Here is a 13,778-nt window from a genome sequence, read left to right as displayed (position 1 = left end):
GTGTGTGTGTGTGTGTGTGTGTGTGTGTGTGTGTGTGTGTGTAAAGCCTTCAGTGCAGAAAATTACAAAAACCACACAGTGATGTTAAAGAAGTCCTGCAAAATTCTGATTTTTTTTCATGACAACTTCAAACCTTTTTTCTCCAAAAAAATCACACATCAAATTCTCTTCCAGATTTTGGTTTTGGTGCCTCTGCTTTGCCTGTTTGAGGGTGTGACCTGGGAAAGTCATTTCCCTTTTTCTGTGAGCCTCAGTTCTGCAAAATCTGCAAAATCTGAACCCAACTTTCCTGACCCCAAATCCACAGCTCCATAGTCCCTCTGCAGACCCCAGGTATTCTCCATGGCTGGGCTCTGGGCTGGACCCACCTCCTGCTCCTGAGGCCACCCTGCATGCCTGTCCCAGCCCTGTATCTATGACAATGTTAGATATAATCGTGTTTGTCTGGAGACTCACAGTAACACTCTGACGTAGGTTGGGGTTTGTTATCATTCCGTTTGCCAACCAGGAAGCAGGCTCCAGCGTCACAGGACTTGCTCAAGGTCACACAGACAGTAAGTAACAGAGCCAGGATTTGAGCCAAAAGTTCCAGTTTCCTCTACTCAAAGGTCCCATTCAAGATGGTGGAAAATTCCCAAACTTTGGTGTTTGGAGAACTAACCTTCAATTTCTCTGAAAACCCACGTAAGTGCCATATATGATCCACTTAGCCTCATCTAATGTAGTTCTTCTATCTGCAGAATAAAGGGAGGTATTCCACCCCACATGAGCAGGTGCCATCGAGCCAAACCCAGGGGTAGAATTTTTCAAATGCCCCTAAGTCCAGTGAAAACCCAGTGAAGGGGCTAGGGTATAGCACGGTGGTAGAGGCTATACTTAGCATGTACAAGGCCCTGCTTTCTGTCCTCAGCACTACCACCCAGCTAACCAACCAACCAACGGACCAAACAAAATCACGGAAGAAGCCCCAGACATGGGTCACTTGACTCATGAAAACATTGAGGTCCAAAAAGTCTTCCTAAACAAGATGGTAATCTTGCTGATCCTATTTCTATTGTTCTCTTTTCTTGCTGAGCAATGGCTGCCGGACCCCCACCTCTCTGCTTTCCTGAAACTGCTCTGGCAACTTGGTTTTTGATTTCCTGGTTACCAAATTGAAGGACCCCTTTTTAGCCGTTATTCTACCTGATTTCTCAGCAGTATTGGGGGTTGCTAACCATGCCCTCCTTTGGGAAACAGTTTCCTGGGTTTCCATGACCCCTGGATGCTGCCTCTCCTACTGCCTCAGCTGTTCCTTCTCAGTCTCCACCCATCTCTTCTCTTTTGTGTCTGATCCCCCAAGGTTCTGTCCTTGGCCACCTTCTTTGATCACTCTGCATCATCATTCCCATGGCAACCATGCTAATAACTGCAAAACATGTTTATTTTCCATCTAGACCTCCCTCCTGAGCTCTGGATCTATTTGTCTGGCCCTTGTCTCATAGACGTCAACACTGGTTGACTCAACACATTCATTCCGTTCTTCCCTTCTCTCTGCAGCTTGTTCTTCCTTCTAGTTTCCTCTCCACGGAAGAGTCATCCTGTCCCCCAAACCACACCCCTGGAATCATTTTTGGTCCCCTCTTTCCTGTAGCCTCCACTGCAGCTAATGATGCAATATCAAGATTACAGGCTCCATTTCCATCTTCTTCCTCAGTACCTGAAGCTCCAAATTCTACTTAGACATGCGGCCACCTGGAATAAAGACTGTATTCCTGAGCCTTTTGTGGGGGGTGATGCAAGGGCACTTCTAGAAAGTGCCTTTCTCCTTCTCTCTCTCTCTCTCTCTCTCTCTCTCTCTCTCTCTCTCTCTCTTAATATTTATTTTTTAGGTGTAGATGGACACAACACAATACCTTTATTTCTATGTGGTGCTGAGGATGGAACCCGGGTCCTGCCCATGCTAGGCGAGTGCTCTACTGCTGAGCCACAATCCCAGCCCTCTCCTTTTTTTTCTCCTTTTTTTCCCCCTGGCTGCAATGATGATATGGTAGTTGAAGCAAACTTTTTGGATCACAAGGTCTAACCCACAAATGTCAAAGTAACAAGGTGGAAGGGCCTAGATACAGACAGTCCTGGACCATCTACCTGCTTCCTTATAGTCGAGTGACCTCCTTGTAATCAAAAAAGAAAGAAAAAGGCTAACACTTTTCCCACCCCACTCATGTCCTCTTCAGCCCCCTCATCACCAACAGGATCAAGTTCAAGATCCTCAGTCTGACAATCAAGGGCCATCCCTCTGGCCCTTTCCTATTCTATGTATATTTCTTGTGCCTCTGACCATCGATCCTTCACAGTCAACACTCTGGACTCATTGCTTTTCCTAGTCAAGCCTCATTTATTCTTGTTTGTTGGCTTTCCCACACACTGTCTTGCACTTTCCTTCTTCTAGATGCCCATATCCAAATTCTACCCCATCGATTCTACCGTGTGAGCACCTAGTATGTGTCATGAGCTATGGCAGGGGCTTTCATAGCAGCCACTTACAGGCAGACAAGGAAACACTCAAAGAAGGGAAGTAAGTTGCCCAAGGTGGGCATTCAGAGTGATGACTGACTGAAGCCAGGTCTACTGAATTCCACCAGTTGTCATTAGATAGGACTCAGGCCTTTGATATCTTCCTCACCCCACCAAGTACCCTGGGGCCCAGGAGCTTGAGCTCTTAATCACAACTGAGCCACCTGCTATTACCACTTGTTGAGCTGGAGGCTGCTGATTGTCCACCAGATCCATCCTTCCTCTCTTCCATAATACCTGAGTTATTGATGAACACATGGTTACTAGTTAGAAACCATATTTTCCAGGCCCCCCTGCAGCTAAGTATGATCCTGGGATTAAATGTGATGTGATGTGTGTTGCTGGGCCTCAAAACATTGAGTGTGCTCACTTCTCTTCTATTTGAGAGATGGAATGAAAGTGTCTGGGCCCCAGCTTCTGCTCTGCAGATAAAGGTTTAAAAAGAAAAGAAAAGTTGACTTGGTTGAGCAAGCCGTGTGGCTCATGAGTTTGATAGGTCATGGTCAGCAGAACAGCAAGAAAAAAGCAAGTTGGAGCTGAGTCATAGGGAGAAACCAGAAAAAAAAAATCTGCTCTTTAAGACACTTTAAAAATTTCCTAGTCAGGTGAGGTGGCACCTCACCTGACTTTTAATCCCAGTGACTTAGAAGGTTGACGCAGGAGGATTGCAAGTTCAAAGCCATCCTAGGCAACTTAGTAGGACCCTTTCTTAAAATCAAATAAAGAGGGCTGGAGATATAGCTCAGTGGTAGCATGCCTCTGGGTCAATCTCTAGTACTGAAAAAAAAAAATCTCTTGGGTCTTTTTGTTATAGCAGCTGCACTAACAAATATAACTCATTCTATGTGCAAAGTACTATCCTGAGTATGATTAAAGTTTTGACTTAATAAATTACTCACTGTGTGGTAATGGGCAAGACACTTTACCTCTATGAGCTTCGGTTCCCTCAACCTTATAAAACCTGTAATAATAAGGCATTAAGTCAGATTATGGAGGGTCAGGTGAGATACTATGAGTCAGTAATGGATGACCTAACAAGCAGACAGCACATGTGTTTAGATGCAAGTTTTAAAGACTTTGACATGAAAAAGGAAAGGAAAAGGAGGAGGAGAAAAAGATGAAGATTTGCCATTTCAAAATAGTCATGGATAAATGAAAAATTTGGGGGCTTCCTTCCACTGATTTTATAGTTTAGTATTATTTCAAATTATTTATTTCAAAGCACATATAGAAGATCAGGCCCACTTACCCAAAGTGCATGGACTATAAGTGGGGGAGAGGTGGTTCACCAAAGAAAATTTGGGAAAATCTTTTTCCAGCAGAAAAAGGGGACCGAATCTTGGAAGGCACCGACCACAGATACCTGCATCTGCCTCCAGTCTCTGTCTGTAGGTTGAAGGGCCGTTTACAAGGGACATGGTTTGAAATCACACCTGTGCTCTCCAGACCCTCTCTTTGGACAGACAAACAGTTTCTGCTTACTCGGCACTTGCTGCAAGTTGGAAACAGCTACCAATTATGGGGAATTTGCTGCATGCCAGGCACTATGCTGACTTCACATTAGCCAATAGCTCATTGAATCCCAGCAGTTGGGTATATTTGTATTTGAATGCATTTTAAATTAAAAATAAAAACAAAAACAGAGGCACAAAGTCACAAAGTGGCTTTACCAAATGTCATACGTAGTTTGAAGGCAGAATTTAAACTCAGGTGTGTATGATGCCAAGACCTGGACTTGTCTCTCAGCCCCAGCTGCTAATATGTCCATGTTATTCCCTGAGTGCAAAGTCTGGGCATAGGCACAATCCTGAAGATTCTAAGATGATCTCTAAGGAAAGCCAGGATCTCCATTACTGTCCTTAACTAAAGAAGCTCTCGGTGGAAAAACTAGGTTTGATGACATAAAAATTAATTTGCCTTCCAAAAGGTTAAATGACCAGCAATAGATGGGGAGACAATATTTAAAACATTCACAAAAGATAAAAGTTTACTATTTATAATATATAAAGAGCACTTAAAAAGTATTAAGAAAAAGATAACTCAGTAGAAATATGGGCAAGGCTTATGAACAGGTAATTCACAGAAAAATAAAAACAGACAATATCTTTATCGATAATCAAATAAGTTGAAATTAAATGACTCTATTTAGAGAGATAAATATACAAAATATCACTAATGTCTAGGGTAGTGGAGGGCGTGAACCACCAGGCGTTCTCACCCAGTGCAGGCAGGTAAATGGGATTAGTCACTTTGGGAACCATTTGGCAGTAGCTATTACAATTTTACTTGCTCATATCTCCTGATCCAGTAATTCCCCTTCTAGAAATTAATTCTACAGAGATAGTCCCACAAGTGTTCAACATTAAATATGCAAGGATGTCCTTGTAGCATTATTTGTAGCAGTGGAATTTAGGAAACAAGCTGAATTCCCATCAATAGGGGACGGTAAAGTAGATTATGTTCAAGGCAGTCACTGAAAGGAGGGAGGGCTGGGGTGCAGCTCAGTGGTAGAGAACTTGCCCCTCGTGCACAAGGCCCCGGGTTTCATGCCAGCACAGCAGCAGCAGAAGAAAAGGGGGTGGGGAGCCATATTCACTGACATGGCAAGATTTCTAAAACATATTAAGGTGAAAAAAAATCCAGCTAGAGAAAATATAATCCCATTCACATAAAAGCATATGTTATGTATATGTGTGCAACATATATGTGATACAATGAGTATATAATATATTTGTGAAAGAAAAACTTGGGGGTCTCTGACTTTTCACTTTATGCTTCCTAAATTGTTTGGAAATGATTTTGCCTCGAGCATCCATTATTTTTGACTTAAAACAACGTGCTTATTAAAAAGAAGAAACAATGAATGACTCATCTCCTTCTGTTGAGCCCAGAAGGGCTGGGGTGGCAGGGGGAGGGTCCTGTTGTGTGGAGGTGCCCATTTTATGGCAAAGTCTCAGGCTCACTAGAAGAAGCACAGGTATAAGCTGCTCTAGAGCCTACCCTCTGATGAGCTGCCTGGTGCTCCCTGCTCTCCCTGCCACACCTCTGCTCTAAGAGGACATCTGGACTTGATATTTATGGATGTCCACCCTGCCCCAATAAGAACAATATTTTACCACGGGTCTTGTGTGGTTTACTATGTGTCTGTACATCCCTTTTGCTGGCTGGGTGTTGTTGATTAGGTTGCTTAACTTCTCTGAGCTCTGTGGCTGCCTAAAATAAGGACAATAACTATACCCACCTCCTGGAGTTTTTGTGAGAACCAAAAGGAAAAAATGCACACCAAGGCCTCTGCCCCCACAACCCTGGCCCATCTCTACCTCCCAGCACCTGGGAGGCAATGGGTACGGGGAATGTGGTCTCCATCCTACAGATCTTGGAGAGTAAAATATCATACCCAAGGTTACAAGTTCATGATTGAGCTTGACTAGAATTCAGAGCTCCTGGCTCCAACTTGGAATCCAGCCCCAGGCTCTCCTTCAGCCTCAGCTCCAGCTTGGCTGGGGCAGGGTAGCCGCACTCACTCCAGCACATCCTAAAGCACATCCTAACACAGACTCTGAATGACATACGGGAGGAGGTGGGGATGATCATGTGTCAAGTTCTGTCCCCAGAACCTTACAGTTTGGTGGGGAAAGACCCTCACCAACTCTGATGGTATAAAATTGGCCCTTCATAGGTGGAAAAGACCTTGAGGGGCGCATTTCAGTTGATGGCCATAGTACGGCAAAGGCACAGAGGCCAGGAGGTCAAGGAGCATGTGTATCAGGAGCCTGGGTGGGAGCGTACCTGGGGCTCCTGCTCTCCCTGTGGTCACGTTTCCCAGCAGCAGCTCTCATTTGATTTGCCCATCAGGCAGGCACTCAACATCCCCTTAGTTCATCCTCACAAGAAGCCTGTGGTGAGTCCATTTGACAATTGAGGAGACCGAGCCCGGAGTAGCATCCCTTATATCTTCCATCTGTCGGAGCACCCTCTGGGTCTTGCCCTGTATATATATCCAGTCCTTCCATTTTCGTGTCCTCCCTAAACTGACCCCATCTCACCCTTATTTATTTATTTATTTATTTATTTATTTATTATTGATTATTTAAAGCATTACATAGCTCATGATATATCATCTTTCATACATTTGACTCAAATTGTGTTTTGAACTCCCATTTTCACCCCAAATACAGATTGCAGAATCACATCTGTTTCATATTCACATTTTTACATAATGCCATATTAGTGACTGTTGTATTCTGCTACCTTTCCTATCCCCTACTATCCCCCCTCCCCTCCCCTCCTCTCCCATCTTTCCTCTCTACCTCCCCTGCTGTTGTTCAATTCTCTCCCTTTTTTTCCCCTCCCCCTTGCCCCTCATGACCTCTTATAATTTTATGTATCATTGAAGGTCTCCTACCATTTCCATATGCTTTCCCTTCTCTCTCCGTTTCTCTCCCCCCATTCGTCTTTGTTTACTGTAGTCTTTTCCTCATGCTCTTCCTTCCTGTTCTGTTCTTGGTTGCTCTCTTTATATCAAAGCAGACATTTGGCATTTGCTTTTTAGGGCTTGGCTAGCTTCGCTTAGCATAATCTGCTCTAATGCCATCCATTTCCCTGCAAATTCTATGATTTTGTCATTTCTTAGTGCTGCATAATACTCCATTGTGTATAGATGCCACATTTTTTAATCCATTCATCTATTGCCATCTCACCCTTTTGTCACCATAAGCTCTCAGCCTTTCAGATCCTGAGCTGCTCAGCCGTGCCTGCCTGGAACCCTCAACATGACTGTCACATGCTCCAGGCTGTTCAGATCTCAAGTCCCACGCATGTGCAGGTGTCTTCTACCCAGACTAGCTAGAGAGCAGAGGCCATCGCTGTCCATCCCCAGATCCATCTGACCAAGCAGCACAGAACCATTTGCAATGTGTTCTCAGAAATCTAGTCTCATTTGAAGCCTTGCACATGTATTTTTGATGTTAGGGTTCTTCTCCTCCCTATTGTAGAGAGAAAGAAACTGGATAGATAAGGTGTGACTCTGCCCTAGTTTTCTGACCTTTGGATAGGGATCAGCGCCCTAGTAACGCTATTTACAGGGTGGGTGGAGACCGAGAGAGGCTGGAGAAGAAAAGAGCACCTACCAGGGCCCTCCCTGTTCCCATTGTGCCTGCACACAGTAGGCACTCAACAAGTACCGACTTGGTCTTCTGGTGGGCACTAATCCTGACCCAGCACTTCTAACAGCAAAGTGAGTGAGGCAAGGGTGGATTAAGGAACTCAAAAGGATTACTCAGTAATCGGCTAACCCACTTAAGCTTCCTGGGAAAAGACGACAATCACACTGTTCATTAATTTATTTAACAAATGATTGTTGAGCATTTAGCTGAGCTGGAAGGAGGGTGACAACGATGACATTGCTCAGTTACTAAGAATCTACTCTGTGCCCATCAACTCCGTGAGGTCGAAGAACCTTGTAAAAGATATTTTATTGTTTGTAATAGGGAAGGAGCTAGTTTGGGACTCAGGTGAGGCTAATGACAGGTGGAGCATAAGTTTGAGGAGGCATTTGTTCCCACTTGGACAACACCGCCTCACCCTCCTTCCCACCACAGTGCTTGTGGGGAACACTGTGGTGGGCTGCCCAGAGCCCCTTCCATGAAATAGTTGCCCAAGCTGCTGGGAGTGCTGTCCACAGACCACCTTCCCATGGGAGCTCCTCGGAATTGGCTCAGCTGGGCAGAGCTGTTCCTCCTACAGCCAGGCCTTTCCCTGGGCAGCTGCATCTGATGACTGATGGGGGCAGAGTATAATGGCCTAGCTCAGGATGACTCTGAAGGGCCCTTCTAACTCGGGAGTTCCCGTGGGGTTGGCCAGGCTCTTGCTGGGCCTGCTTTGTAGCTTCTGCTTCCTCCCTCCCTCCCTCCCGCAGTGTGGAGCCTGATGGCACTCCCTAATAAATCTCTTGCAAGCTGAGCTCCATTGCAGAATCTGCGTCCTGGGGAACTCAACTTGCAATAGTGTCACTGTTGGGGTAACCTCTTTATAGTTGGTTAAAGCACAGCATTCCTAAAGACTCTAAGACAAGGATATCCCCAAAAGCCAGGCTCAGGGGTAATAGTACTAACTACAGACCCTACTGTTCTACACACTTCACCTGCATTCACTTATTTATTTATTTATTTATTTATTTTAATTTTTTTTTTTAAAGAGAGAGGAGAGAGAGAGAGAGAGAGAGAGAGAGAGAGAGAGAGAGAGAGAGAGAATTTTCAATATTTATTTTCTAGTTCTAGGCAGACACAACATCCTTGTTGGTATGTGGTGCTGAGGATCGAACCCGGGCCGCACGCATGGCAGATGAGCGCTGCGCTACCGCTTGAGCCACATCCCCAGCCCCTGCATTCACTTATTTAATCTCCGTAGCACCTCTGCAGGGGGTGGTACTATTGGCATACCCATTTTTTAAAAAAATTTCAGCTAAAATAGCAGAGGAGATGGTTTATTGTGCACATGTTACACTTGGTGAAACTGAGATAAGAACTAATTCAGAATGCTAAAGATCCTGGGCAAAGGACCACAGGGACTGTGAAGAGCAAGGTGGGTCTTAGAGGAGGTCTTTGGGATCAGATGGTGATGGAAATTCTAGATCAACTGAGATAAATTCTGAACAGTAGCTTAGTACCCATTTTACAGATGAGTTTGAGAGAAGTTCTACTTTTCTTGAAGGAAAAAAAAAACCCAAAGGATTGGTGATAAGATCTAATCAACCAAAAGATAATTAAAAATTAAGAATATCAGTCTGGGGTCAGGTATGGTGGTAAAAACCTGTAACTCCAACTACCTGGGAAGCTGAAGCAGGAGGATCTCAAGTTCGAGGACAGACTGGGTGACACAAAGATACTCTCAAAGACAAAAACATCTCAAAGACAAAAACAAAGCCAGGTGCAGTGGCACCCACCTGTAATTCCAGCAATTCTGAAAGCTGAGGCAAGAGAATTGCAAGTTCAAGGTAAGTCTCAGCAACTTAGCAAGGCCCTAAGCAATTTAGCAAGACCCTGCTTCAAAACAATGAATAAAAAGGGTTGGGGATGTGGCTCAGTGGTAAAGTGCCCCTGGGTTCAGCCCCCAGCACCAAACCAAGCCAAACCAAACAATCTAGGGAAACTTTCATATGAATAGGAATTAAAAAAAAAAAAAAAAATAGGAACAGGTCCTGCCTGAGCCACAACTCAGGTCATAGCTTTTAGGGAGTCTAACCCCTGACTCCAAAGACCTGACCCAGGTATGAGAGTCAAATCTACAGGGCAGAGGGGCATCAGGTTGATTTAGGTGAGAGACCCCTTGGAACTCTGGAAGCTGGTGAGTCTGAGGGGTTGGGGGAGTCTGAGGGGTGGTAGCTCTGCAGGGGACTCCCTCCTCCACTTGCGCTTTGACTTGGAACATGGCAGGTATTGGGTTTCGGCTGAATCCTTTCCACATGGAGAGTGCTTGAGGATTGTCAACAGATATCAACCCATCCCTGCATTGGTTCCTCCTCACTAATGGTGAGGCTTACATCTTGTAAAGTAGCAGGGCCAGGACATATTAGCCTCATTTTATTGGTGGGAAAACTGAGGCTCAGGGAGAAGGGAATCAAGGCAGTGTTCAAACCAGGGTCTAACCTTCCTGTCCCATTGCAGCCGCTGGGTTTCTGTCTCTGGCCTGGGTTTCTGGGCAAAGCTGGAGCAAACGCTGGCCTTTCAGCCCAGAGCTCAGGCCATTCTTCCCTAGAAGCCTCTCTTCTTTTTCTCCATCCTATCCCAGAAGGTCCTGTCACATCAGGGATTACCTTTATTCATTTATCAAACACCTCCTGTCATTCATTCCATGCCTGTCCTGACAGTTTCAAGGTTGGTACTAACACAGGAGAAACTGGCTGCGGGAGAGTCACATTGACAAACTTGGCCTTACAGCAAAGTCCAACCACTGGGGACAGAAGGTCTCAACCCTGTGTTTCTTCTCCAGTTTCTGGGGTTCATTGTCCTAGAGAATGCCCCCCAGCCTGATCCTAGCTCTGTCTGCAGTGTCTCTGACCCAGCTTCCTCCCCACCTTTGGTCTCTTCCAGTCTTTCTCCCACACCCTCAAGGATCTTTTTAGAGACAATCAACAGCAGAGGGCGGCCAGGAACTCATATTGGTGATCAGGACTCTGAGGCTAAATCCTGCTAGGCCTGGGCAAGCTCCAGGCGATGGAAGGAGAACTGTGCTGACCTCACAAAGTTGTCATAAAGCTGCTAGACTTTTCTTGTCCCTTTTAGACACTCTGAACTTTCCCTCCCCATAGATTCCTTGGACTGGTATATTTCCCTGCCTTTAAACAGGTTGTTTTCCTAAAAACATATTCAACAATCCAGGCTCTTAACACATCAAATGTCACACCTCAACCAGCTGAAACTGCTCCCTCTTCTGGGTTTGCCCATTTGGCGATTCCCCCTGCATTCTGGACCTCATCATGTTATACTAAGATTAGTTATTCCCAGGTCTGTTGTCTCCTCCCACCTGGACTGTGATTCCATGAGGGCATACAGCCAGGAATAAAGCTGGTGCCAATTCATAGAATGATCCTCACCATCATTTACTGAGGGCTGTCTAGGAGCCTGGCACTCTGTTAAAGGCCTCACAAACACCTGAGGAGAAAGGAGCATCTCCCTCTGAGGAAATAGCCTGGGAAGTCTGAAAGGATGATGTCTTGGATACTGGAGAGTCATGATCCAAAGCCAGGGCTATCTGACTCCTCAGGTACAGCCAGCTCCTCCACAACTCCACCAAGCTCCCCCCACCCTAGAAGCTGGGAAGGCCAGTGGGTTATTTTACCACCCTGTGGCAGTCTCTGCCTTCCAGGTTATGACATCACAATTGCACAACTTACAAGATATTTTGGAAAGAAACTGTCGGTTTCCTGTCCTGGGCACTGCTGGGGGATGTGGCTCCCCTCCCACCCAGAGTCTTCAACAGCCTCAGGACTCTGGAAGCTAAATATAGCTGGGAGTTGGAGTGATAAGGAAATGAAAACTCAAAGACTATAAAGTGACCCAATTTTATTTTGGTTTTGGAGGCCAGATGGGGCATTGCTCCACTCTGCAGGGTATAGAGCTGTACAATCTTCCCCTCCCGCAGGCCAGAGGCCCTGCGAGGGTGGGGGCTCAGGCGGCGGGGGGTGCGGCTCAAGGGCTCAAGGAATGGTGGCTCCGGGGGACCCAGTTCCCGTAGTGGGCTGCACAAGAAGAGGGGAAATCAGGCAGAGGCCTGCCATGGCTCAGATTGGGGGGGAGGGGCCGAGAAAAGAGACAGGACACAAAATCCAAGAACGTGGAGTCCAAAAGCTGGTCCAGTCTCCTTCACTTTGGGGTTCAGGTCGGAGAAGTGAAGCCAACTGTCACCCCGATGAAGGCAGGCCAGGAGTCCCAGCCCCTGGCGGCGCTCTGCGCTCAAACCCGCCGCCTCCACCCTCACGGAGGATGTGTCCGGGGCCGGGTCACCAGGTGCGGAGTCCGGCAGGAGGTCAGGCCCGCTTCTCCTCCGCGGCGCGCTCAGCAGCTCACCGAGCCGGCGGGAGGCGCCGACCCCAAGTCCGAGAAGCAGTCGAACTCGCTCTGGCCCAAGAAGAGCTCGGGCAGCTCGCGCACGCGGTGCAGCCCGAGCTCGAGCTCTAGCGACGTCAGCGCCTCCTCGTCGATGAGTTCGGCGGCGTCGATGCCGCCCAGGACGTGCGCTGGCGGCGGCGGGGCCACGGCCGCGGGCTGTGGCTGCGGGCCTGGGGGGCCTACGGGGGCGCCCGGGGCCGCGATCGCGCGGCCTGGGTACAGTGTCGCCGCAGGCTGCAGGTGCGCGCTGCCGGCGGTCGGCGGCTGCACGGCCGGAAAAGGCTGGAAGGAGGACGGCGGCCCGAAGGCCCGGTAGGACACGGCCCCGGGTGGGGGCGGGGGCGGTCCCAACGGAGCTCCCCGCGGCCGAAGCCCGCTGTCCATACCCGGGCCCGCGTACGGTGGCAGAGTCCGAATCCCGTGAGGGCCGTGGTTGGTAGCGGCCGGCGGCGGCCTCTGCACTAGGCGGTAGCCCTCGGCGAGCATCAGGTGGTCAGCCATGGCAGAGTCTGGCTGCCTGTGGGGGCAGCGGGCGGATGATCAGCGCGGGCGCCCCCCCAGGACCCGGCCAGTTGCTCCTCCGAGGCAGGAGACCCAGCGACCGTGCCGTCCTGCAGCTCAGTCAGGTAAAGGAAAACTGAATCCGACCGGTTCTCCTGCCTAGCCCAGGGCACACGGAGAGTTCCACGCTCCTGCGCACCCCACGGCCCAGGCTCTGGGCAACAACAGAAGCAAACACCTACTCGGTCCCGCTCCAAGACCTGAGCGTGGATCCAGGGGGCCCGCGACCACTTATACCAGAGGCGGGGATTCCCCGCCCCAGGGCTATCATTGGCTGGATGAAACGCTTCTGGGCGTGCCACGCGCGCCTAGATCTAGGACTCAGCCCCACCCCCTGATGGTGCTCTGTCCTTTGAGTCCCAGGCCCCACCCCAGGCTCTGACTGCTGAGGGCGGGAGAGGTGTTTGGCACTTTCCAGAGGGGCTTGATCTGGCTTTTGGGGGCTCACTCCAGACTAGGTTGGAGCCGAGCTTGAATTTAGCAGACGGTGAAGTGGAAAGGTCAGAGGTTTAGGCGCTCTAGAGCTGCAGAATCTCAGTCCCACCAACCTCTTTAATTTTCCAGATGGAGGCCAAGGCTCAGAGGAAGAGGAGTTTTCCTGGGAATACAGATCAAAGGGAGAGGGACTCGAACCCATGCCGGTGACTGCATCATTTACACAGGGCATAGGCACCTCAACAGTGCAAGGTCTCCCGCGTTCCCACCCATCCATCCCCATAACCTCAGGGAGCCAGATGAGTCTTTTCTGGCTCCCACTGCACCTTGTCTGTTGAAGCATGTACTGAGTTGTTATTAGAGTAATTTATGGGCATGTCTCCTGAAGGACTTGTTCATCTTCTTATCCTCAGCGCTTGGCCCAGAGCCCAGCCCAGAGCTGGCTTTGGGTAAAAGTCAAGTGAATGAATAAATGACGGAATGAATTGCAATTCATACACCTGAGCTTCAGTTTCTTCATCTGTAAGACGCTGACAACAGCAGCACAGCTCCTACTGCAGTATGGCAAGGGTTAAATGAGGGCAGGCTTGTAGAGTGGCCCCCACTGTGACTAGCACA

The 13,778-nt window shown here is 48.1% G+C and overlaps 1 protein-coding gene across 1 annotated transcript; it reads right to left on the bottom strand.

Moving 5' to 3' along the window:
• Positions 1 to 11,687: 11,687 nt before the first annotated feature.
• On the bottom strand, positions 11,688 to 13,361 carry CITED4 (Cbp/p300 interacting transactivator with Glu/Asp rich carboxy-terminal domain 4). The gene is made up of 2 exons (XM_081308245.1): positions 13,274 to 13,361; positions 11,688 to 12,775 (listed from the first exon to the last, which is right to left on the bottom strand). The coding sequence occupies exon 2, from the start codon at positions 12,663 to 12,665 to the stop codon at positions 12,111 to 12,113; it is 555 nt and encodes a 184-aa protein (XP_081164371.1). The 5' UTR covers positions 12,666 to 12,775; positions 13,274 to 13,361; the 3' UTR covers positions 11,688 to 12,110.
• Between the last annotated feature and the right edge of the window lie 417 nt (positions 13,362 to 13,778).

Source organism: Spermophilus citellus (assembly GCF_964194105.1).
Source record: "Spermophilus citellus genome assembly, chromosome: 9".
Classification (NCBI taxonomy): Eukaryota; Metazoa; Chordata; class Mammalia; order Rodentia; family Sciuridae; genus Spermophilus; species Spermophilus citellus.
Note: the sequence above shows the minus strand (reverse complement) of the source record. Positions and strands in the feature narration are given on the sequence as shown.